Genomic DNA, 23,415 nt, shown 5'->3' with positions numbered 1-23,415 from the left:
AAAAGTAAACAATCTGAGCCCACTGAGGAGCGTTGTCGTGACAGGCCAGGCAGGGGTTGAAAATGAAGGGGAAAGATACACAAACACAAACAGTTCCTGGAAAATAGAGAAGAAATCATTTTAATGTCTCTAGAATGTTATTACACGTTGGCCTAGTGTTTTGAGCATTTATTTAGGTTTAGAAAAGCACCATATAGCCTAAACAAAATAAGTATTGGGGGTTGTCACTAAAAAAATCCTGTAGGGACATCTATAATCATCTTTCTATAATATCGCTTTAATAATCCAAATAGCCTAACTAAGCACTTTTACTCTATATTAAGTACAATTTTGTGGAAGAGTATAGGGTGAACTCAGCTAAAATAGGCAATCAGGTAAAATGGGCCAAATAAGGTTGGAGCTTTATAGCTGTCTAAAATTTTACAGCCAATCACAATTACGGATCTTGAAGTGTTGCTACAACAAATATTTGTTCAACTTTTTATTGCATTAAATGTATCTAAGATGTTGGTGGCACCCCAAAGACAATATTCAGCTAAAATGAGTGTGTTGTTCTCTCTTTACATTTAACCTAAATAGCTGGCCCAGAGGCAACATGCTGATACTCAAACTCTCATAATTATAAAACAAGTAGACGTTTTCACATTTGTTTAGAAATAAATATTTAAGAGACCCATGCCAATTTATAAAAATGTCATTAGATCTAATGCATAGCTTATTGGATGGTCTTAAATGACTAACATTTACCAAAATTGCCCCATTTTAGCTGACTTCACCTAAGCCTACAGCCAACTACATTTCAGAAGGCTTAAAATTACTTTACCTTTATTTGAAAGCCTTTTATACGATTGTGAGGAACAGACGGTGTCCGCTACTTACCCAGCAGATGCCAGGATTTTCTCCTGCCGTAGATGCCCGGTGTTCTGTCGGATTCATATCCAACCAGAGGCGTACAGACGCCGTCCGCTATTTGACCAATCAGCAGCATCACACCTGCATAGGTGCTCTGGAAGCCGAGCACAGAGTGGAAATAGACCAGCAGATAGGTGAACCACATGGAGGCGCACAGGTCGTTTAGAAAATGTCCCGCTGCGTAACATATCCGCCTGCAGACTGATAAAGACCGATCAGCAGGCACAAACTGCTCCATGATTGATTTGATTCCTGTGATAAAACTTCCTTTATTCACAATTAGAGATCTGTCGTTGTCATATTTACAAATACATACTGAAAATAGTTACACTAACAGACGCTGAGCAAAAACACAGTTCAACCTTGGTCTGAGCATCTCCAAAAAAAAAAAAGTCTCCCCAATTAGATCTCCTACAAATCATATAATAAACGCAGTGTAGCGGATTATGCCAAGCTGGATCCTACGCTGGTCAGCTGAAGCGGTTTAGCTTTCATCGCCAACAAAAGCTTTTTGAGCGATCAGCGGCACGGGATACACTGACGGGAGGCTAACAACGCGTAAAAAGCGTACTGGTGCACCCTGTGTCAACCTTGCACCAGCTGGGTATTTGTTTTGTCTTTAAAGTTATTATACAGCTCTGCAATGTACACGCCTCCGGTGTAGACTAAATTAGATGAATAGTCAAAGTGTGGTCATGAGTGCATTTGAAAACTCGTGAGTTACAATAATGTAAGGAAAAACAAACAGTTCCTCTTTCTGTTCTTCACATGGCGAGCGATTCAAGCACGGGACCCACTTAAGTCTGCTGTATCTTCCTTATACAAATATTCATTTCTCCTTCACAACTTAAAATCAATTAGGTTTGCAGACCCTTCAGAATCTTAAATAAAAATTTCCTTTAAAAGCTGACCAGATTATATGCAAGCAACATGCCATGTTCTGAGTTTTCTCCTTTGCAATTATATTTGGGTTTTAAATTTGCTTTACTTTTGAAATTTAGCTCCTCAACTGGTCTTTGATGTCTTTTTTGCAACAAAGTATTTTGTTTCAACATATTAGTAAAGCTTTATACAATCGTAATATTTCCTTATGTAAACTTTCCAGTGAAAAACCTTCTCTCAACTATTTCGTGACACATATTGAATTCATGCCAATAAAGCTAATTTGAATTGTGGTGGTCTTGGTCATAATTAAGATCACACAGTGCTGACATGCTGGTCAGTCCGTCCTGTTTAACAAAGTTATAACCCCGACAATGTCATAGTGATGTTATCAGTTATCTCCACCTGGGCTTGAGATTTAACACTTTTAATATAAAGCATGCTTTACAAACTGAATATGTGAAGTTTAAAGGAGGGTGGGCATTTAGTAGGCAGGAAAGTGCTAATTGACCCATATTAGTCAGGATATCTTGGCTTCTGCTGCTTTGATTTTGAGCTTCTTTTTAAAAATCTGTCTCTTGTTGTGTCCCCCCAGCTGTATGCTAGCACAATATTAAAATCCCTGGAGCACTCCTTTAAATAACTTGAAGGGGAGAATTAAACAATGCTGAACACACACAGAGGGGACCAAGCCAGACATACCTTATTTTGGTCAGGAAACAAAAAGAACACATAAAACAAATGATCGAAGAGATGCACGAAACTAGAGCTGCAACGATTAATCAATCCAAAAAATAATTTATCAGGAACAATTCTGATAATCAATTAATCATTTAAGTCACTTTTTAAGCAAAAAATGTAATTTGATGGTTCCAGGTTTTCAAATGTGAGCATTCACTAATTTTCTTGGTTTTACAATATAGTAGTGAATATTTGGACAGACAAAACAAGACATTTGATTGGCATCACTGTGTGGCTCAGGATAATGTAATGGGCAGTTTCCACAGTTTTCTGATGTTTTATAGTCCAAATGATTAGTCGGTTAAACAAGAAAAATAGTCAGCAGATTTATCAACAATGAAAATAATCACTTGTTGCAGCCCTACATGAAACTATTGTTAGCAGCAGCAAGGAACTCAAAAAAGGGCAATTGTTTCTTTCCAATCCAGTACACTTTGAATTTGCCAAGGTTCCTTTGTTTTCAGGCTCAGAAACAACGGCCCATTAATTTGAGAGACATGATGTACCTTATAAACAAGAAAACCTCATTCAGCTGCATGTCTGTCTGTGACCTACTGACAAAATGAAACGGCAGTTCAAACAGATTTGGGTTGTTGTCTGATGGATCTCTGAGCTGGCAGCATGTGTGCACACGTTCACACGCGCACACACAAACTGTCCTGATCTCTCTCCAAACCAAACAATGCAGTGTACAGACGTGTTGATTGTCACAGCAGAGGACGAAGAGAGGAGATGTATACTGCTTATTAGTGAGGGCAAGGGATGTGCACACAGTCATTGAACATATTCACTTACAGAAAACCTCCAGATTTTCTCTCACTCTCACACACACACACACACACACACACACACACACACACACACACACACAAAAACAGACACACAGTAATCCAGTGAGCATTTGGGACAGATTAGATAAAATGTCATTGCGGGACACTCACTTGAGCTTTAAACATTTTACTTAGAAAGGCACAAACTATGATTTCCTGGTAAATTATTTTGATGTAAGAAATAAAATCCGAAAGACATTTTTTTTTCTCCTCCATGTAAATCGACAACATTTTTCAGCCATAACTCAGATATAAGCGTTGAATCTTCCTAGATCAGTCTTTATTAAGTTGTTTTCTTAATTGTTAATTTCAAACCTAAAGTTTCCACTGTAATTCTTTTCTTTTTTTTCCAAAAGTGCAATAATAATAAGAGAGCTTAATATCTGTTTCTCTCAATCTTCCACAGTACCTGAGGCCAGTGACTGTGCTACAAAGTCCATGTTGACAGACAAAAAAAGAAAGCCAGAGTGAGGAAAAGAATTGAACTCCAGAACACTACAACATAAAAATAAGTTTTCAATGCAGGGATTCGACTTCGAAAACTGAGGATTCAATTACAAAAAAAGAAGGAAAAAAAACTTAATAATCCTCCAAATTCTGTTTTAAAGATGAAATGCTTCCTGTGTCTTTGAGATTTAACTGAGCACAGTTCACCTTTTCCTCTTTACCTTGATCCCAAAACACACACCAAAAAAAGAAAAAGAAAGAAAGAAAGAAAAAAATTCTCTAAAAGAGTAAATTTCTTTCTTTTCACTCGAATGGTTCCCCCTGATCCTGTTGGAACAATAAGCGTTCTTTATGGAATCTAGAATACAACAACTGTTTAAAACAGTATCTTATATCATATTCACACCACGGTATTCGAGTTTGTTACAGCTTTTTTACTTTTTCCTCAAGCCCCCCGTTGTAATGCAGGTACGTTTATTTTTCGTCGGTAAAGGAATCAAGAGTCTGTTGTGTGAACATTCCTTTAACTCTCCAGTAGCCGGGGAGCACTGAGAACGAGAAAGAGAGAGCGCGAGAGGGTCGGGTTGGGGGAGTACAGAGTGATAGGTGAGAGGGATAAAGAGGTGAGGGGGAAGCTAGAAAGAGATAAGGGACAGGGCGTCTGTGTAGTTGCTTCCATTTAAAACTTGACAGTGACCACAATGTTTCAAGTTCTCTCCGTTCTCTTCTTTCACTTGTGCCTCTGGAGGGCTTTCCTCTTTCTCCTTTTGAAGAAACAACAGCACCTGCAGTAAAAAAAACACATTTAGGAAATGAGATATTGGTATACAGCGCTTAAAATGCTGCTTGTTAGGGTTGGATGTCAATATCTGGTTAAATTTTGGATCTGGTTTCCAGTTAGTATGATGCATATTTGCTAAACTATGATAAAACTTTGCTTCTTAATTAGCAAAAAGCAATGAAGAATACATTCAGTGCATTTATACATACACTTAAACAACTTCCTCCAGTAAACTGATGACTTAAACATCATGGAAACAACAAACATTGAGGCAGCGGATTAGAGAAACTTAATTTCCCCAGTGATATTTTTGACAAAGACTCCCAAAGAGAGATAATAGGAGATACATTCTCGCATTCAAATGAATTCTGTTTAAATTCAGACTAAAAACAGAAACTAACACAAAGTGTCCTCTCGTATTCTAAATAGGTTGACAACGCTGTTGTGACTGCTGTAAAATTTAGGATTTAAAAAAGGAAGCAGCATTTTCTATCGCTGCTACAGTTAAAATAAGTAAGTAATACTTCTAACATAAGGTCAGAGTAGGGGACAAATTTGTTTGCACAACTGCAGGCACGCATATTCACAGTAACCAGGTTAGTAGAGTGCCTGTAAAGTTCTTCTCCGATTACCTGCATAACCTGGTTTCTTAAATGCATGTAAACGTACTGATTAAGGTCACAGGAGTCCCAATTTTATCCAGCATTGAATGTCACTTTCACTGGTTGAAGTCACTTGAGTTGTACAAACAAATTATAAAATCTTTATCTAAAAAGATTCAGTAAGGAATGGAAAAAAAAGACTCTTTTGTTTCCAAATTAACACTGGATTTGAACACACAATAAAAATGCATCTGGACAGCTGTTTCGTACTTTGTTTCGTCAGCCACTTCAACCTCGGTGGGAGCGGTGATGGGAGCGTTGGAGTGTCCGGCTGTGGGATCATCAGTGTTCAGCTCTCCATTCGTTGAGCTCATCACCTGCATGGGTAGAAAAAGGACACCAGACTGCTCACACACACATACATTTGGAGCCACTGCTTGCAGGGTGGAGATGAACATTCACATAAAAATATGTAACCTTGATTATCTCAATTAATCTGCCCTTTCAGGTAAGTAGAGCAGCTTGGTATGTAACCTGGACATTTTTTTCATGTCTTTGCTTGCAGCAATCAGTCCCCCTGTTCATACCACCCATTAAGAGGACTATTTCTAATGTTCTTGCAATGTTAGAAATGGGGGACAAAATCCAGAGGCCTCGATCTGTGCAAATATTCAACTAAAGCTAAAATGAGGTATCAGTAGTTTGAGTGAGAGAATATATTTCAAAGTTATATTATAACCACTTTGTGTTACTATCTGCAGTGCAGCACAGCATGGAAACAGTGTCTGTGAAAACAAAGAGGGAATTTCATACTAAAAAGACACACATGATTTAACTAACCCAGACTGCTGCAGCCTCACATTAGCTTCAGATAATTTTGTGACACATTTTTTCAGACTGTAAATTCGGGCCCCCCACCTCTTCCATTGGGAGAGCATTAAAGCAGGAGAAATGATAATAGCAAAACAAAACCTGTTTCCATGTGCATTTAGCAATGTGAAATCTGTTTTAGGACAGCCGTAAAAATTGTGAACCTATCCTTTAAAAGCTGCAATTCTATCAGCCAACACAAGGTGGCATATTTGTGCCAGATTTACTCTGGAGGCCTCTGTTTTCTCACAACACAGAACTGGCCTTTTGACACAATGAATATATGGAAAAAAGCAAAACAGATTGTATTCATAGTTTTGATTGCTCTTCAGTATTTGTACTAATGAGGAAACTGAAAAGAAAAAATGTACTTTGTTGCTTTTGGCCTATCAGTTTCTGTGTTTTTCTAATGACTTAAACTTTATTTCATGAGGTGGCTGTTTGATGTCTTTGCATGGCCCTTCCTGTGGGCAGCGTTCAGCAGATGAGGCGAATGAAGCAATGAGAGCAAGCAGAACAGGCAAAGCACTGACACACGGGGATTCAAACAGTCTGATGCAGACACACAGAGAGAGTCCAGAGCACAGAGCACCTGACAGGCAGGCAGTGTGGGGTCAGACACATACAAAACTACGTGGCTTCATGCATTTGCCATCAGAGCAGCAGCAGCAGCAGTACCTGAACAGAGCCCCCCAGCCGCTCAGCTGTGAGGTGCGACCCCAGAGTCTCCTTATTGGTCACTGGAGTGGGCTGAGACTCACTTCCTTTGGGCTCGGGTGACTTGATGCAAAGAGCAAAAAGGGTTGAGGCAGGTGGTTGAGAAGTGGTGAGAAAGAGGATGGCGGAAAAGAAGGTTGTGGGGTGAGGGGTCGAGGGTTGAGGGTGAGGCAGTGTGGTGGGGGGGCGGTTAGGGCAGAGGTGTGGAGGGAGGAAGGACAAAGGGGAGTGAACGAAAAAAAAAAGAAAAAAAAATTATAGAAGACATCTTCCAAGCAGAAGCAGGCTTGTTAAGACAAACTATGTTAAGAGAGGAGTAGAGGGAAGCAAAAATTTATGCGAAGCACATATCAACACACTAATAAAGTCATGCAGGAGTAAAAAAAAACAGCCTTGATCACCTCAGCTAGGACTGCAAATTCAATACAACACAGACACTTATCTATGATATTGGGCATTTGGGTAACAGCATTTTTTTTTAATCTGTTTTCATTTGCTGTATTTTTTCTCTTTCCACCAACAAATTCAACCTTTAACTACAAAGACAGACAGCAGATGTTTTCCTTTGATACAGCTGACTGCACTTTTAACCAGGATGTTACAGGTTTTTACAGTAATGGGCGTTGTGCACAGTACTAGAGGTGGTGCTCTGCGAGCTTCAAAGTGCTGCAGGTTGATATCAAGCCAATCATGTTAAATGTAGAGCAGTAAAAAGAGGCTAGAGTCCACTGTAATAAGTCCATCATAAAATCTAATGCATTCCCTGTATGGCTTTATAGGAAACAATGAGTCAGACTCATCTAGATCAACAGCCATGATTTGTGTTTATCAGACAAATTTCATGGCTGTTTCTACTAAAACTCTTGACTTATTACCCCTCTACTAAATCAAACAAACAAAACAAGGCTCGGTTTGCATGCCAATAAAAAGGAATTAAAAAATAAAATAAGTCCACACTTTGTCACACACTAAGCATATAGCTTGTCATTACTAGTATGAACAATGCAGTTTTGCATTTTCAACTCATGCATGCAATGACTGGATTACAGTGGCAAAGTGTGAAGAATAAACGGTGCTTTGTTTCACAGCTGGACCAGGAGAGCCTGCCTCATGATGGTGCGTGTCTGTTAATTCACTAGTAAGGCATCAAACATTGCCTAACAAAGTATTTGAGGAAAGGTGATGTCAACCGCCAAGCAGTCAGACTGTAGACGGGAACAGGAATGAAGGAGGAACTGAACGGCAGCCATTTTCTCCGGGAAGCTGATTAAAGTTGGACACAACAAGAGCAGCCTGGCAGAGGAACTTGAATGACAGGGTCGGCTGGCTTGTCGGTCAGTTGGTTGACAGATTGGTGGGTGGGTGTGCTGTTTGTTGTGTTTTAATGCTGATGACCTCACCTGGTTTTTGGTCTGCTGTTGTGCTTTGTCTCTACTGCTGGGCTGCACGGGCGTGTCACTGGGGATAGGGCCTATCGGCGTGGGCTACGGGAAAAACAAGGACAGCACCAAAAAGACAATTTAAAGGAAATTAATGACTGAAATGAAAACTACGTTGTTGTACTTAGCAAAAAGGTAAAAATATTCAACACCCACAATGTAAGTAAATTTACAAAGCAGGGTTTGGAAAAAGAATTTGTCAGTGACAAATAAATACAGTGAGAGCAATAAAGCAACTGCAGTCGTCAGACTCGATCAAATCAAAGGATTTCAGAGGGAAAAGAAGGGGAGGATAAGTGGATTCGGTAAGAGCCACTCACAAGTGATTTGCCGACCCAGTCATATTCATAGTCAAAGACATAGCCGTTCCTGTCAAACAAGTCAGTGAAGAGCTTCCTCAAGTAGTCATAATCAGGCTTCTCAAAGAAGTCCAGCCTCCTCACATACCGCAGGTAGGTGGCCATCTCTTCTGTAGCAAAAGAGAAGATATTGTTAAATTAGAAACCAGGTTGAAGGAGGAAGAAATTAAACAACACATCAGACAAAGGAAACTGGTTGGTTTTACTGACCAGGGAAGCTTTCACAAAGCACTTCAATGGGCGTCGCCCGTTTGGTGTCCCCAATTTTCTGATATCTCTCCTTTAAAGTGTCCGCCTAGAAGGGAGACAGAAAAAAATACATATTACACTCAAAATTTTATCAAATATACAGGTGTGGCTGTATGCACAGCACTGGGGCCTTGTGTTGGTGAAAATCGCATTTGTCTGCCATGGTACTGCACTCATGGAAACCCTTGTTCGGTACAATTCTAGACCACTTTTGTCACCAGCTACGGCAGTGACTCAAAACAGGACTTGTAGCATTACAACTATGTAAACAACAGAACAGCAGTCACCACAACAACTGCAATTGTGTCCATGTCAGAGGATTGAGGTGTCAATTCATGTCCATTATGTCACCTGTCTCCAACCATCCCAGATTCATCCCACAATTTTTATACTTGACAGAGAGCATTATCTTGCAGTAAGTCACCTTGGGGCCACATACTGTAAATTCCCTGAATGGATAATTATTTTCTGCTATGATATAATGTCATACTTGGCATCACAGTCTCAATCCATAGAAATGAACAGACCTACTTCATACTAGTTGAAAGCATCTGAAATGGTTTCACTTCACCCACTGGCCTGTACATTTTAGGTTTAGAAAAGTTCTCATATTGTCTTGTGTTGTTCGGGCAACACACTCAATCTACCATTGTTGACTACCAACAGGGATTCACTAGACCAGAAAAACCGTTATACTCCATACAGGCGTGTGGACAACTCATTGTGAGTTTCATATCTGGTCACTGTAGGACCTCATTGTATTTTAATGCTAACTGTCATGCTGTGTGTTGGTGAGAACTTGTTTTGGCCTGAGCCACCGACATCCCCCACATTCATGCATCCCTCACATTCATCTACCACAAGCTTCCTCCCACGTAGCAAATGTTCAGATGAGGCGTCCTGTCTTCTAGTTCGTTCTATGTACACCTTTGATATCAACGACTTTTAAAAGCCCTGAAACTCTGTGCAGCTATAACCTGCCCTCCAGGAGCTTGTCCTGTGCTTCTTTAACCTTTCTCAATTCACTGTTGAAATGCAAAGCATTGTCACATGTGACTGTTCATGTAACATCACATATGCAAATATGAGGGAGGGCCCACATTCACAGCGACAGTCCCTATTTTCAACTCACTGATGTAAATATTTGATTGTAAGCACCTCAGGTGAATCCAGTCATGATATCATAAAAACAAGTGGTGTGAGGCCGAAATGCACACAGAAAGTCTTTAGGATATCAGAGAAGATAATCAGTTACACTTCTAGTTACTGTAGATCTGTAATGAAACATAGTTTTGAAGAATTTAAAAAGGAGTTTAAAAAGGTGTAAAACTCTGGTCTGTGGTTTTCAGGTGATCTGGGGGGACCAGCTTTAGCCTTTGCTGCCATCAGCTGTAATAACATCAGCAGCAGCAGCAGGAACTCAATAGTAGAAACTATATTTCATCTTTCACAAACAAACAAGTGCGATCAATAATGATTTGCAAATTAATGGATTTGATGACATAACAGTTTGTTGGCAAGTGGGTACAACAGATACATCAGTTGGGAGACCAGTGTGAGAGGATGAACTCCAGGCTCTCTGTTCCTAAGGCCATGTGAATGATAGATATGAAGGAGATACTGAATTGAGGAGCACAGCACAAAAAGGTGCATCTCTATGCTGAGCATTAAGAGGATTGAAGGGGCCTGATGTAAATCAGTATGTGTCTATATTTGGATGATGTCAAACAAAAGCAACAGTACCTTCAGGCCCTGCCAGGGGAGGCTACCTCGGAGGAAGTACATGAACATGTGACCCAGTGCCTCCAAATCATCCCTTCTGCTTTGCTCTGTAACAAACAAAAATGAGGTTACCTGTGAGAAAACAGTTCATTTTATAGCCAGCAGGCAAGGTTAACAGGCGGCTGGGCGGTAGGAAATACAGCACGACTGCACAATTATCTAGGAGTTATAATTAACCATGTACAGTATCAAAGGCCATGATTAAGCCATAGAGAGCCAACAGTCTGAAGATTTAAAATCCAGAGAAACACTCCACCCAGTGATAAGCACTCTGAGAAGTAGAGGGGAAGAACTAATCAGTTCATTAGGGAAATCACCTCCTGAGGTGACTGGTTGGATTTAAAAATTGCAGACTGTTTACTCTCCATGGCACATGGCTGACAACCCCTGCCACAGAGGAAACAGCAGAGTGAATGAAGACGAGATTCTTGAAAATCCTAAAGAAATTAAGCCATACATCAAAGAAATCTTTGTATTTTTTTTTTTTTCCAATGCTGTGTACATGAAGACGCTGTATTTAAACATAATACAGTTAGGACATCTCCATTAAACTGAATGTAAATGGAACCAAAACTTGCCTATGTGCATTTAAAGGGCTAATCAAACCACAGCCATGTTCCTGAGAAGTTCTTACCCTTTCCCAAATGTGTGTTAATGCTCATGTAGCGTGCTGTCCCAGTCAGACTCTTGTGCTCCCGGTAGGGGATGTGTTTTTTGGTCTCGGGGTCTATGTACTCTTTGGCCAGACCAAAGTCAATGATGTGGATTGTGTGCTGCCTCTTGCTTCCTGGCCGCCCAACCAGGAAATTTTCAGGCTTCACATCTCTGTATATCAGACTCTTGGTGTGAACATACTCCATCCGCGTTATCTATAAGCACAGTAAATAGATATAGATTAGCATTTGGAATTTTAATCAATCAACCGTCCTGGCATTTAATACATAAAAATATTATGACAACAAGAATGAAAACTAAGATTTAGGGCTGCAACTAACGATTATTTTCATAGTCTTCTTTAGTTGTTTGGTCTATAAAATGTCAGAAAATTATGTCGATCAGTGTTTCCCAAAGCCCAAGATGTTGTCCTCAAATGTCTTGTTTTTTCCACAACCCAAAGATATTCAGTTTACTGTCATAGAGGAGTAAAGAAAAAAGAAAATATTCACATTTAAGAAGCTGGAATCAGAGAATATTGACTTCTTTTTCTAAGAAATTTACTAAAACCAAGTACCAAAATAGTTAGTGATTAACTTAGTAGTTGACAACTAATTGATTAATTGCAGCTGTGGAAAGTATATGAACATATACTTTATTTCTATTCCCATGTGTTCACCCAAACACACAGACCTGACATGTTCACCTTGTTTAGCATAAAGCACCTTAGAATTCCCTCCAAAATAAAAACATAGCCTATTCAAGCTGCACTATATTTTCCGTAATGCTAGCTTACATTAATATAAAGCTGCTCTCCTCTTTCAGGCCTTACCAGCTGTATGGCTATCATGAGGACGGTCTTGAGGGAGAACGTGCGGTCACAGAGGTCAAACAGGTCCTCTAGACTGGGCCCAAGCAGCTCCAGCACCATGGCGTTGTATTTCCCGCAAGGACCAAAGTAGTACACCTGAGGGATTCCCTCTTTGAAAAGACAAAAACACAAAGTTAGTGGAGTTAGTCAAATATCGCTCCATCAATTAAATGATGATGTTATTGAACAATCTTTCTCTTTAATGGGTACTAAATTTCTACTCGTCTCACAGTGAGTTGGTTACTTGATATGCAGACAAGGGGGCAGAGGGTTTAGAAAACTGCAAATACACTAGTATTTGTGATATATCCCATATTTTAAAAAACAAGGTTGAATCAAATATACAACACTGCAATGTTTTACTGTATTCTTGACATGGAAACATGAATAAGCTTTTGAGGTCATTAATACTTTGTGACGCAAGTGCACTGTTTCACAACTTTTTGTTGCCAAAGCTCCCTTTTCTTCTGTCATCTTTGGGTTATATAAACCAAAACTAACACAAAACATTATTTCACCAGTGTTGCCATTTTGTAATTTACTTAAAACTTAACTAACTGAACTGAATCATCATGCTGGTTTGTTGATAAAGTGCGGAGGAGACACTTCACTGACAAACTACACTTCAGTTTGCTTCCCTCAACAGGTTTTTCATAAACAAGGGTGGCTTACAGATTCTTCCCCTCTGCAGTAGGATTAAAGGGAAAGGTGTCTAATAGAAACACCAGTGACGGTGAGCAGCACACTGACGACAACTGTAAATACCCTTTGCTACTGGAAACCACCACACCCATCTTGAGGTAATGTGTATGACTTCGAAAGAATGTGGATAGATCAACCCGGCAGCGTGTTCTATCGTTATGTATATCAGAGGGAAAACTGGGGTGTGGCCGAACACAACAGTATGTCCTTCTGATGGATCAATAAAGCACATACTATGAGTACCGTTAAACAGTTCTAATTTTGCAACAAACAATAACAACAAAATGAACTGCTGAGGCCTGCGAGGAACCAGAATCATATTTCATACTCTTAAATGACGTGAAATACCTCTCTGGAATAAAGTAATGCTACGTAGACACAAAACCCAGACTCATTCATCTGGCATAATAATCTGTCAGCCCCCCCCGCCACTGAAATTTTAGGTTCTAACTTTCTTTTTGTTTGCCTGAGTATCCACTACTATCAACTGTCAGAAAAGTAGCAGCCTAACGCTTCTCCCACGATCAACCACAGTCTTTGCTACCAGGTTAGTACATGTCCAACTGGTTGTATCACCAAGAAGCCATCCTAACACCTTTGAACCATTCTGTGGTGCCAAATGCCTACAGTAGTATGTATATACTCTATATCTCCCTGAAAGTTCACCAAACATGCAAAACCAGAGCTGAGAGAGAAAGACAGTGACACAGACAGATAAAGAGCCAGTGAGATTAAGATACAGATTAAAAAACAGGATAGAGATTGACAGAATGGGCAAGCATATTTGTACTGGGCTTGTCTGTAATAAAAAATAAATGTGTGATAGTGATAAAGGACAATTGAGAATGGGCACAGCACTGTGTGTACAAGCACTCAGTTTGGATTTGGATTTACCTGATCACCCAACAGGGCAGCAGGACACACTGCGCATGCATGAATGCAAACTGACACACGTACTCTTATACATGTATGTACGCACACACACCTGTCTGCCCTTTAGTTTCTAGGATTTTCCTGGTAATGATGCCCCATGACAGATGAGGGAGTGACTAGAGATCACTGGGAGGCTGACTCATCAAAGCTTGGCCCAAATGCAGAGGACATTTAAAGCAAATTCTCACAAGGGGAAAGCACAGAGTGTATTATAATCTTTTGTTGGTAAATGTGAGCAAAGATTGGCACTGGGAATGGCTGGTGGACCAGGGCACATTTTTGGGCTGAGACTGTGTGAGATGTGCAATTCAGTGACAGCCAATAAGCAAACTGAATCACTTCTGTGATGATAAACAACTCTCATTTGAACTATTATATAAAGTTATCTAAAATACATCTGTGTTCAGCATTATGGGATTTGCTCTGGTTTCACTGCAAGCTAATGTCCGTGGTGTTTTGAAAGATGCTGTCTTGACAATTTGAGACAATCCAACCTATTGTATCTGCAGGCAGGCCTGGCCAGGCGACGTAAGAGGGAAGGCTGCATCACGGCAGCTGAAGACAATGTTGCCCTACAATAAATGTCAGAGTTAAGGGCCAAAGAGGAGAAGGCTGAAGGAGGGAGGAGAGAGGAGACGGCCACAGAGGAGAATGCATATTAAAGATTGAGAGTATGAAGTGGTGTGCACTGAGGGGAGAAGGAGGAGGAGCAGCGACTTCCATTAGGCCCAGTGCTCTGGAGATGTTCTCACAAGGATGAAATGTGATCAGCACTTGAGCTTGGAACAAACGCAACATAGCTCGTAAGCACAACAGTCCCAAAAGATGCCACAGGGCTGCTGAACACTATCGGGGGGGGGGGGGGGGGGGGAAAAAAAATGTTTTTATTAAGTTAATAATTCATTCTACCAGATATTTGCTGCTTTTAACCTCTGCAGCTCCATAAGAATTCAGTCAAGCAATGGTTTAGCTTATTTTAGAAAAACTAGGGCATTTTCTGACTCACAATTTCATCCATTCATTCATACATTCATTGCATGCAAAACCAGTAATGTGTAGATAGAAATCAGATAGACCAGACATCAAGCAATGGTTTATATTATGTTCCACAGCTGGCCTAATCTTCTTTCTTACATTGCATCCTCTTGAGTTTTGACTGCTTGACATAAATACATTGAGTTGTATAAGCTGAACTATTTACCATTCAGTCCTACTAACATGGACTCAAAGTTTTGTCAAGCCATAATTTCAAACAAGTATAACTGTGAAATAATAATGTCACAAATTAATCAATTTCAAAAATTGCATTATCTTGCCATTGTGAAATGTGACGATTTATAGCATGCTACTTTTATAAATCATGACAAAATATTTAATTTACTAATAAGTGTCATAATATATTTTTGCAACTTCATATTTGTGTGTTATTTGTTGCTATAGTGCATCTATCTCTCTGGTGTACCTTCTGATGACAACTTCTTTTACTCCTGAGGATAATCCTACAAAAATAAACATAAACTGATTTTTTTCCCCTGTAAAATAGAAAATAAGAGACCATGATTTGCATGAAATAATATTATCAACATAGACCCTGTATCACTGACGTGGCATATGACTAATAAATTAACCTTGATATCACGCCATCAAAAGCCTTGATGGGGCTCATGAATATTCATAGGCATGCTGATACACATCACTGAGTAATATTCAAGAGAAACAGTGAAGAAGAAACCGCTTACTCCCAGGGTGACTAGTACCTGCTTCAGCACATTTGAATATGACAATTAGTAGTGCTGCTGTTACTACCAAGAGCAACTGCAAAGCCAGGTCTATTGTCAATTGCTGGGAGGCCGGATTCTTCTCAACAGCTGGGATCTGTTCAGGACAGGAGAGAATTAACAGTGTGCAGCTAAGCTCCTCCTGGGCCTTAAGCGCTGAGACATATTTGAGGCTCTTGGGTTGTTCAGGACTAACAGGGTCATGTGCCCATTTAGCCAAGTTGACAACATAAGTAGATTTAATCTATCGCCTTGACTCCTCCCATGCTAGACCATCGACTTTGTATAAAGATGGATGACATGACAGCTCCCCAGAAGTAAAGCCCAAACATCTCGATCGCTGACTGCAGTATAGTATAGTACATCCGCCCCCTCCATGTTAACAGATTAGACAGAGGCCAATAAACATGTCAAATAAATTTTGGGTTTAATTAGTTACTTGCCGCTATAAAGCTGAGACCTGCTCGTGACTGAGTCGATCGGTTGCAGTATATGTTCAGGATCTCGATACTGCAACTCCAACCCAGATCACTACAAAAAAAAAAATTTACAGTGTGAGGAAGTGGAGACACGCCATCCACCTTTATATACAGTCAAGTGAGCCTTCCTGTCATATCATCATGAAGTAGCCAGTCATCAGTTGGAGACAGGACCTCTCTGCTAGGGCTGGACGATATGGCCAAAACTATTATCACAATAAAAAGTTTCATGTCTTTCGATCACGATAATTATCGCGATAAGTATGCATGGTGCCACTGTGTATTTCTTTCAAGTTCAAAGGCAGATTTTTCTCCTGAGTGAAAGTTGAAGAAACCTGACGGTTAATTGTGGTTTAAAGCTTTTTTCAGTCCTTTTTCCTCAACAAAATAAACATCTTATTAAATAAATTAAGTCCTAATTCAGGTATGTTTTAAGTGAATCAAATCAAACATTTATTGAATATTTATTGAACATTTGTTATATTGTTATTGAAAAAAATTATATATTTATTGTTATTGTTTTATTGTCCAGCCCTACTCTCTGCTCACTTGTAAATTATTTTGTAGCTCCATTTTTAGATGATAGCTAATATAATAGAAGTGCCTCTGTCTCTGGCTCAGTCGATGTATAACCTTAACACCTTAAATATATTAAGAATCAGCTTTTAGCAGAATCCATTGTCAATTGATTTTTGTTTTTTGACCATTTTAAGTGCTTTATCTCAGCAGCTTAATATTCTGACTCTGGTTCAAACTATCATGTGGCTAGTGAAAGGCTAAAACATTATGGGAGGGAATTTAACATTCATCATTAATTGTGTCCTTTGATTTCCACACAGTCATTGTCTGCCAGTCACAGTTTGGCAACATTATGTGACACGTCACACCAGCTGACTGATCCTGAATATTTTTTGATAATAGTTTGCACAGGTCAATCTGAAACCACTAGTACTATATGAAGATTATGATACAGGACGTGGAACAAACAAGTATCATAGAGATTTCTTTCTTTTTGTAAATACCCTAAGACCCTAGACTGGGCTCTGCTACTGAACATGTTAATCTGAATATTTATATTGTTGTTTTACCATGTGCAATTTTCCTACCCAATTTGGTTATCCTACCTATCATATTTCCTGTCTCTTGTTGTATGTAAGGACTAGGACAATTTTTATATATTACACAACCCCCTCAGTCAATAAGACTAAAGCTGAAGGCCAGCAGTGGTCTCAGTGGAAGGAATGGTCATTATATGTTTAATGCACCAGAGGAAAGCCTGGACTATAGAGGAATCCTTTGCTATGATCAGTAGAAATGACACAGGAGGTGACAATTAAAGTTACTGCTGAGTTTATGTATGTGTGGACATGTATTGTGTAAGATTAATCTCAGAATGACAAATTAAAACATGCAGCCATAAAGAAAAATAAGCCACACTCAAGTGTTTCTCTGAACTGTGCTGGCAGCACACAGTTAATCGTGGAGGCAGAGGATCCTGTGGCTAGGGAAGCTATCCAAATAGACACACCATAAAGGCCCAACTGCTTGTAGAGGGCCACCTATAAATATCCAAGGGCTGCCCTAATGCCCCACCTCCTTATCAACAGTGTAGGCCTGTTGCACTGGCACAAGGAGCCAAGAAGCTGGCACGTGTCACGAAATTAGACCATGACATACACACTTATCAGATGGAGAAGGATCACTACAACAAGAAGACTGGGCCACTGGTAATAGTGTGTGTGAATAACAAACACACATATACATACAAGCATACACACATAAATATATAACATATGAGTTTTCAAATCTGTACTGTTATACAGTCATCATATAGATCCCACGGTCACACTGATGAACACTTCTCTCATACACAGACCTTAAAGGGGAAATACACACTAAATCACTTTTTGCATCATCATCACGATTCTTGTTGGCATATGATGATTCCAACAAAATTCTATCAAGCTCCTCTCCTGCTGAATCAGGTCCCAGTTTGGTTTCAGGAGGCAGACACCATCTTCACATTTAAGGGTAGGCTCAAGACTTTTCTCTTTGATAAAGCTTATAGTTAGATCTGGCCTAGGTGAGCCTGAACTTTATTTGTTATACTGCATAGCTGTAGAGTCTGGATTCTTAGTTGTAAGCCACCTAATGCCCCCATGTTCATGCTCAACACCTGCTGTTAAACTTATTATTGCTATTTGTATTATTACTACTACCATTACTATTATTTTGTATCTCTATGTGGAACTTACATGGTGCCACTGTGTGTTCTGCTCTCTTTCACACCTAACCCCTCCCCCCATCTAAGTTTGGTTCAGCCAAATTCTCTGGCCCTTCCTAACCATGACAAAATAAGAAAGACCCCGAGGTCTTTCACATATGATATCCCCCTCCCTCTGACTGGGCTAGCAGTTACCTTGCCACTTATAAAAAGCACAACCCTGGATAATGTAGCTCTAGTTTGTGCCTCTCACACATAGCTACTGGTTGTGCTAGCATTAGCAAGCCTCACAGGTATAGTGGGGGAAACAACATCCCGTCCGACAACTCTACCTCACTGTCCATGCTGTCCACACTGAGGCCTCATCCACACTACTCCCGTTTTAGTTTACAAACGGAGAATTGAAACGAATACGATCTCCGTCCAGACCAGCGTTTTAGCTGCTTTTTGGAGTTTATCTCAGTCTACATTAAAACAACTGAAAACGCACATCTATTGGCCGTTCAGGTACACTGGGCATGAAGCAAATGGTCTATTCCGTAATTACAGAAGATTTGGCAAAAGAATATATAAATACAGAGGAAGAATCAGAACAGGGTTTTTTTGCATGCACCAATAACGAGCTGGGACCGTTACTGAATGTAACACGGGAGTGTGGCGGAGGAAAACAGACTGGGAGTCGTCGCAAAGTAAACAGCGACATACATAGTACAAGTGTAGGCAGATAAGTGTTATTTGCACGATCTAGAATATTTTCATAAAAATACCAAGTCAAAAACCTAGCCTGCATGTCTTTGGACGGTGGGAGGAAGCCGGAGCACCCGGAGAGAACCCACGCGGACACGGGGAGAACATGCAAACTCTGCACAGAAAGTCTGGGGGAAACTGGGTTTGAACCCACGACGTCCTTGTTGTGAGGCGACATTGCTAACCACTGTATCACCGCGTACACCCCCGTAGCAAAAGATCTCCGTTTTAATTCGAAAACGCAGTAGTGTGGATGGGGCCTGAGATGTGGTCTGTCAGTCTCCTCTGTCTCCTCCAACTACCCTGTTGCATTTTTTTTTATTGCTGGGAGGGATGGTTCTGACAGAACTTGAGGGAGAAGTTCCCCTTTAACAGACTAAGTTAGCTTACTTTAGGCTAAATTATGTAATAAAATGTCAATTGAGACTTTGTACCTGAATTTACGCAATTATAAAGGACTTGTCTGGGAGAAGGGACCAAAAAAGAACAGATGGGACATGCAGATGTGGGTGGTTGCAGTGCAAAATGTAGCATGAGTGGGAGACTGCATAGACATCTTGTCTATACCTATTGCTCTCATCAGTTTTGACTAAGTAAAGGTGACATGATTGCATATGGTTTCTGATTTAAAGAGTATGTTGAGCAACACATGCATCTACACAAACATGACAGGTGAGCCCTTTCAAAAACAACCCGCCAGGCAGTGCTGTGAAAAAAGTCCCGGTCCCTCCCGACCATCTGACTCTGCCTTCGCTCTCACCCTCTAACTAGCTGCCCAGCCAGACCAGATCAAAGAGCTGCTGCCCTGGAGCCACAGCTCTGCAGCATAGTACATGTTCTGGACAGTGCTGTAGGAGAGGAAAGACTCTGGGTACTGTAGAGGTGGGATTAGAAAAAGGCTTTCATAGAAAAGGCTTTCCATTGGCATCCATGTGGAAAGATAAACAAACACACACTGTGAAATTTAGCCTCAAGTAGATGGGAAGTTGTGTGAGTTGTGTTCACTTGTCTGTTTATGTTATATGTCCAAATGCAGATCAATTTGAAAATCTATCCTTTCCTCTCAAATTTTGCCTTCCATCCACACTACCCTTGCAATTTTTACATGCTAAAACTGTTCTTTTCATTGATAGATTCTGTGAATCTGAAAACAAACGTCTCACGCTGCAGAGCAGAAAACTGGGCTTTTCCAAAATGAGCACAATATGTGCTGATTGGATGACGACAGAGGAAGACAAATCACATTTGTATTCACTCAAGTTCATTTATCAAAAATGAGAGCCATATCATTTGTTGCAGAATATAATTGTTGATGTAAATAAACTGTCTCACGCAAGCTTTAAACCAGTGGCATGTCATAAAAAAATGTCCAAAAAAAAATCCACTCAGCCCAGTAAAATCAACATTTAGCCAACTCCACATTAGAGTGTCAACATTTTAGGGATTAAACCTTTGTCCTATTCTTTCTCTCACCCATTTGTTAACTTAACTCTTAAAAGGCATCCATTTCCATGCTGCCATTATTCCTGATTACCAACCCCGGTGAACCTGTCGCTCTCATGAGCCTGCCCCATCGTCTGTAAACTGTGCATTAGATTTAACATGAGTCAATCTAACTAAATAAAAAACACATTTAAATCACTGTGATAATAATTATATTGCCTTCTTTAATATCTCAAACACAAAAGCCACCTGAAAACGTGAGTGGAATACGTTATCACCTTAATCCACCTTCGGGGCACAGGATTGTCTGTGTGTATATTTCTGAATATCAAGTCTGAGTTTTCTCGTTCCTGTGCAGCCCAATCTAATGTGAAAAGGCCCATTCACAACTCATTATGGTGCTGTCTATCAGAGACCAATAATTGACAGACTGCATCTCTCTTACCTGAATTTCCCAATTGTTTGTAAAATCTGTATTCCAAATGGAGTTGTGGTGCCCTGGACTTTATAGGTTCCTGAAAGAGAAGACAGAGAGAGAAAAGAGAGAGAGTGAAATATTACATACCTCACAAATCAATTAATGCAAAATGTCAATATACTTTATTAACAATGACATGTTGCTTGTTTGGCTCTGTTACCCACAAAGGGAATTTATTCACAATGGAGAAAACAGAACTTTATGTATTTGTAAAATATAAAAATAATAAATAAAACTAAATTAAAAAAACTCATTTGAGTAATTCTGAAACATTAATACTTGAATGGCTTTTACACAATGAAGTGTAGACTCACTATAACACCACAAAAGCTTTCAAAAGAGCTTTACCTCAAGTGAAGAAAGTAGTTTCTGAATGACAACCTACCTTATTTTAATGTCTAATAGAACTTCACTTAATTCTCAGGTCAGACTTGTGGGATGTGAGAGGATAAAAAGCAGTTCCAGCTGGGGACCAGCAGGCTTTCATGATGACATGGCTGATAATCAACCCACTGGGACATATTGTCCATTTTATTGCTAGCTCCAGCTTTACAACCTAAAATGTAATCTGATTAACCCCACTCTCGTGATGACAAAAGTATTACAGACTTATAGACAAACGTGAGGAGTAAAGAACAAACACACACCCAAGTTAATTCCTTCCCTTAATCTTCCGTAGCTGGACCACAGCCTATGTTAAAGCCTTTGACCACAATATCAGTAAGCAGTCCCGTTTTCACACACTGCCAACCAATACTGGCTTTACAAAAAAGGTCCACAGATTATTTACACATTATCCTGTTAGTGAAATTGATAAAATAAGCTCCTATATTCCTAACATTAAGAAACAGCCAAATATACGATTTATCTCCATCGTAAGTCAGTAGAATGTAAAAGTTGGTATATTTGCATTTAAAAACAGTGGGACCAGGACTCGAGACCAACGGCGTCCTGTCGTCTTGGGGACGATAGAAGATGTGTTTGGGACGAAGCGAAATATTCTGTAGGACGCCTCTAGGACAAAAGGGTTTGTGTAGACCTATGTCTTTATTTATTACGATCACTTATCATCATCACAAATAACAAACTGAACCTACCGTGCGCTGACTACAACGCAGGCCGTCTTCTCACACTGTTACTACAGTCATGCCAGACTCACACAGCAGGCTAGCTGTTCACCTGTTCCCGCGGGACAGGTCCATCTGTCCTCTCAGTCACAAACGGCTTGCTGACCTCTCAATCGCGCTGTGTAGGCTAGCGTTAAGCGCCACACATCAATCTTGTCATGCAGTGAAAAACAAATCAATATTCTGATAACGGCTAGCGGCGAGAATCCTCTCCACTCAGCTGATGAAACTCAGCATACAGCATGATTGTAAAGTAACCCGCACGCACTGAGACGCAGCCAGCAGACACGCTGGTAGAGTTTTGCATTATAAACATCTAAAAGCTGAAGCACAATCTGACTCTGTTTGGGACTGTGAACTGCACTTTATCGGAGCTGCAGACATTAACATGAGGATTTGCGCTGAGATGTCTGCCTGATTGGCAGTGTTGGATTCGGTTTGTACGGTTTGAAGTGCAGTGCACTTGTCTCATTCAGTACAGTCTAAAGGGGAGCACAGCAGAGTATAGGTCAGGTAGACTTTTAAAAAAAGATTATGAATTCTCATTAAATAATGATGTTAGTCTCATAATATTACGATTTTCTTCTGGACATTTCAGAGAACACATATGTGAGATTCTGAATGTGCAGAAAGTTATGAACATGAGCAGAAAAGCTTGCTGAAACAAAGTCCAGGAGTTTATAACTGAATTGAAATTAAATAATTTATCATCGAGGTAAAAAGGTACCCCAACAGATAACTTTTCAGTTTTGTTTATAAATCTTTTTAAATCATTTATTATGTCACTAACAACTATAGAGGATAATAAAGTAAAGAAACAACATTTAGATTTTGTGACACTTTACGTTAATTTCAGGACGGTTCCGTGACGGAGGTCAAAAAAGTTAGTCTGGAGCCCTGAGTGGGACAATTGACCCTTCGCTAAGCCATGCTCCTCTTAGTTACTGTTGCTAAGTCCGACAAACTGTTAGACCTGTCGGACTTTATTCTATTACTGCAATCCATTTATTGGAAAGATATGGCAAAAGAAAGCTAGAAAACAACGCCTTTAGAGTCAATTATAGTCAATAGAGCGCAGTCATGAAAGTGTCGGACCTCAGTTAGAGCGAGTCCTATACTACACTGTGATTGGCTAGCTGCATATCTGGGGCGTGGTTTAGCAAAGGTCAATTAGTCAGGAATGACACACAGAGTGTGAAGCTTGCCTAAAATTGTATTTAGCCTAGCAACTTAGGTGGGTGAAGTGAGATTTAATCTGAAAAGTTGTTACCCTGGTGCATCTAATTCCAAAGCACTTTTATTTTAAATTATATAAATTCAAAGCTGTTAAGCTCCCACATTCACTCCATTAGGCCTTTATCAAATTTC

General features: G+C 39.9%; 2 protein-coding genes across 7 annotated transcripts in view; both read right to left on the bottom strand.

Annotated features, from left to right (window-relative positions):
- The window catches only part of mfsd12b (major facilitator superfamily domain containing 12b), a 10,315-nt gene extending 9,147 nt beyond the window's left edge, over positions 1–1,168 (bottom strand). Inside the window, exon 1 of the mRNA XM_046048803.1 lies at positions 880–1,168. Coding sequence (XP_045904759.1) covers positions 880–1,150 — 271 coding nt within the window. The 5' untranslated portion in view covers positions 1,151–1,168. The remainder of the gene's footprint in view (positions 1–879) is intronic.
- A 2,460-nt stretch (positions 1,169–3,628) lies between these two features.
- The window catches only part of csnk1g2b (casein kinase 1, gamma 2b), a 41,037-nt gene continuing 21,250 nt past the window's right edge, over positions 3,629–23,415 (bottom strand). For 3 of the 6 annotated variants that reach the window (XM_046048796.1, XM_046048797.1, XM_046048798.1), the window contains exons 3-12: positions 20,888–20,957; positions 12,098–12,246; positions 11,246–11,480; positions 10,573–10,658; positions 8,791–8,875; positions 8,542–8,690; positions 8,183–8,266; positions 6,744–6,845; positions 5,466–5,572; positions 3,629–4,597 (exon numbers count right to left, since the gene is read on the bottom strand). In XM_046048796.1, coding sequence (XP_045904752.1) covers positions 4,543–4,597; positions 5,466–5,572; positions 6,744–6,845; positions 8,183–8,266; positions 8,542–8,690; positions 8,791–8,875; positions 10,573–10,658; positions 11,246–11,480; positions 12,098–12,246; positions 20,888–20,957 — 1,122 coding nt within the window. In that variant the 3' untranslated portion in view covers positions 3,629–4,542. The remainder of the gene's footprint in view (positions 4,598–5,465; positions 5,573–6,743; positions 6,846–8,182; positions 8,267–8,541; positions 8,691–8,790; positions 8,876–10,572; positions 10,659–11,245; positions 11,481–12,097; positions 12,247–20,887; positions 20,958–23,415) is intronic. The other 3 variants (XM_046048800.1, XM_046048802.1, XM_046048801.1) reach the window with 3 other exon arrangements.

Source organism: Micropterus dolomieu, linkage group LG05 (genome assembly GCF_021292245.1).
Source record: "Micropterus dolomieu isolate WLL.071019.BEF.003 ecotype Adirondacks linkage group LG05, ASM2129224v1, whole genome shotgun sequence".
Taxonomy (NCBI): domain Eukaryota; kingdom Metazoa; phylum Chordata; class Actinopteri; order Centrarchiformes; family Centrarchidae; genus Micropterus; species Micropterus dolomieu.
This window is presented reverse-complemented; position numbering and strand designations above follow the sequence as displayed.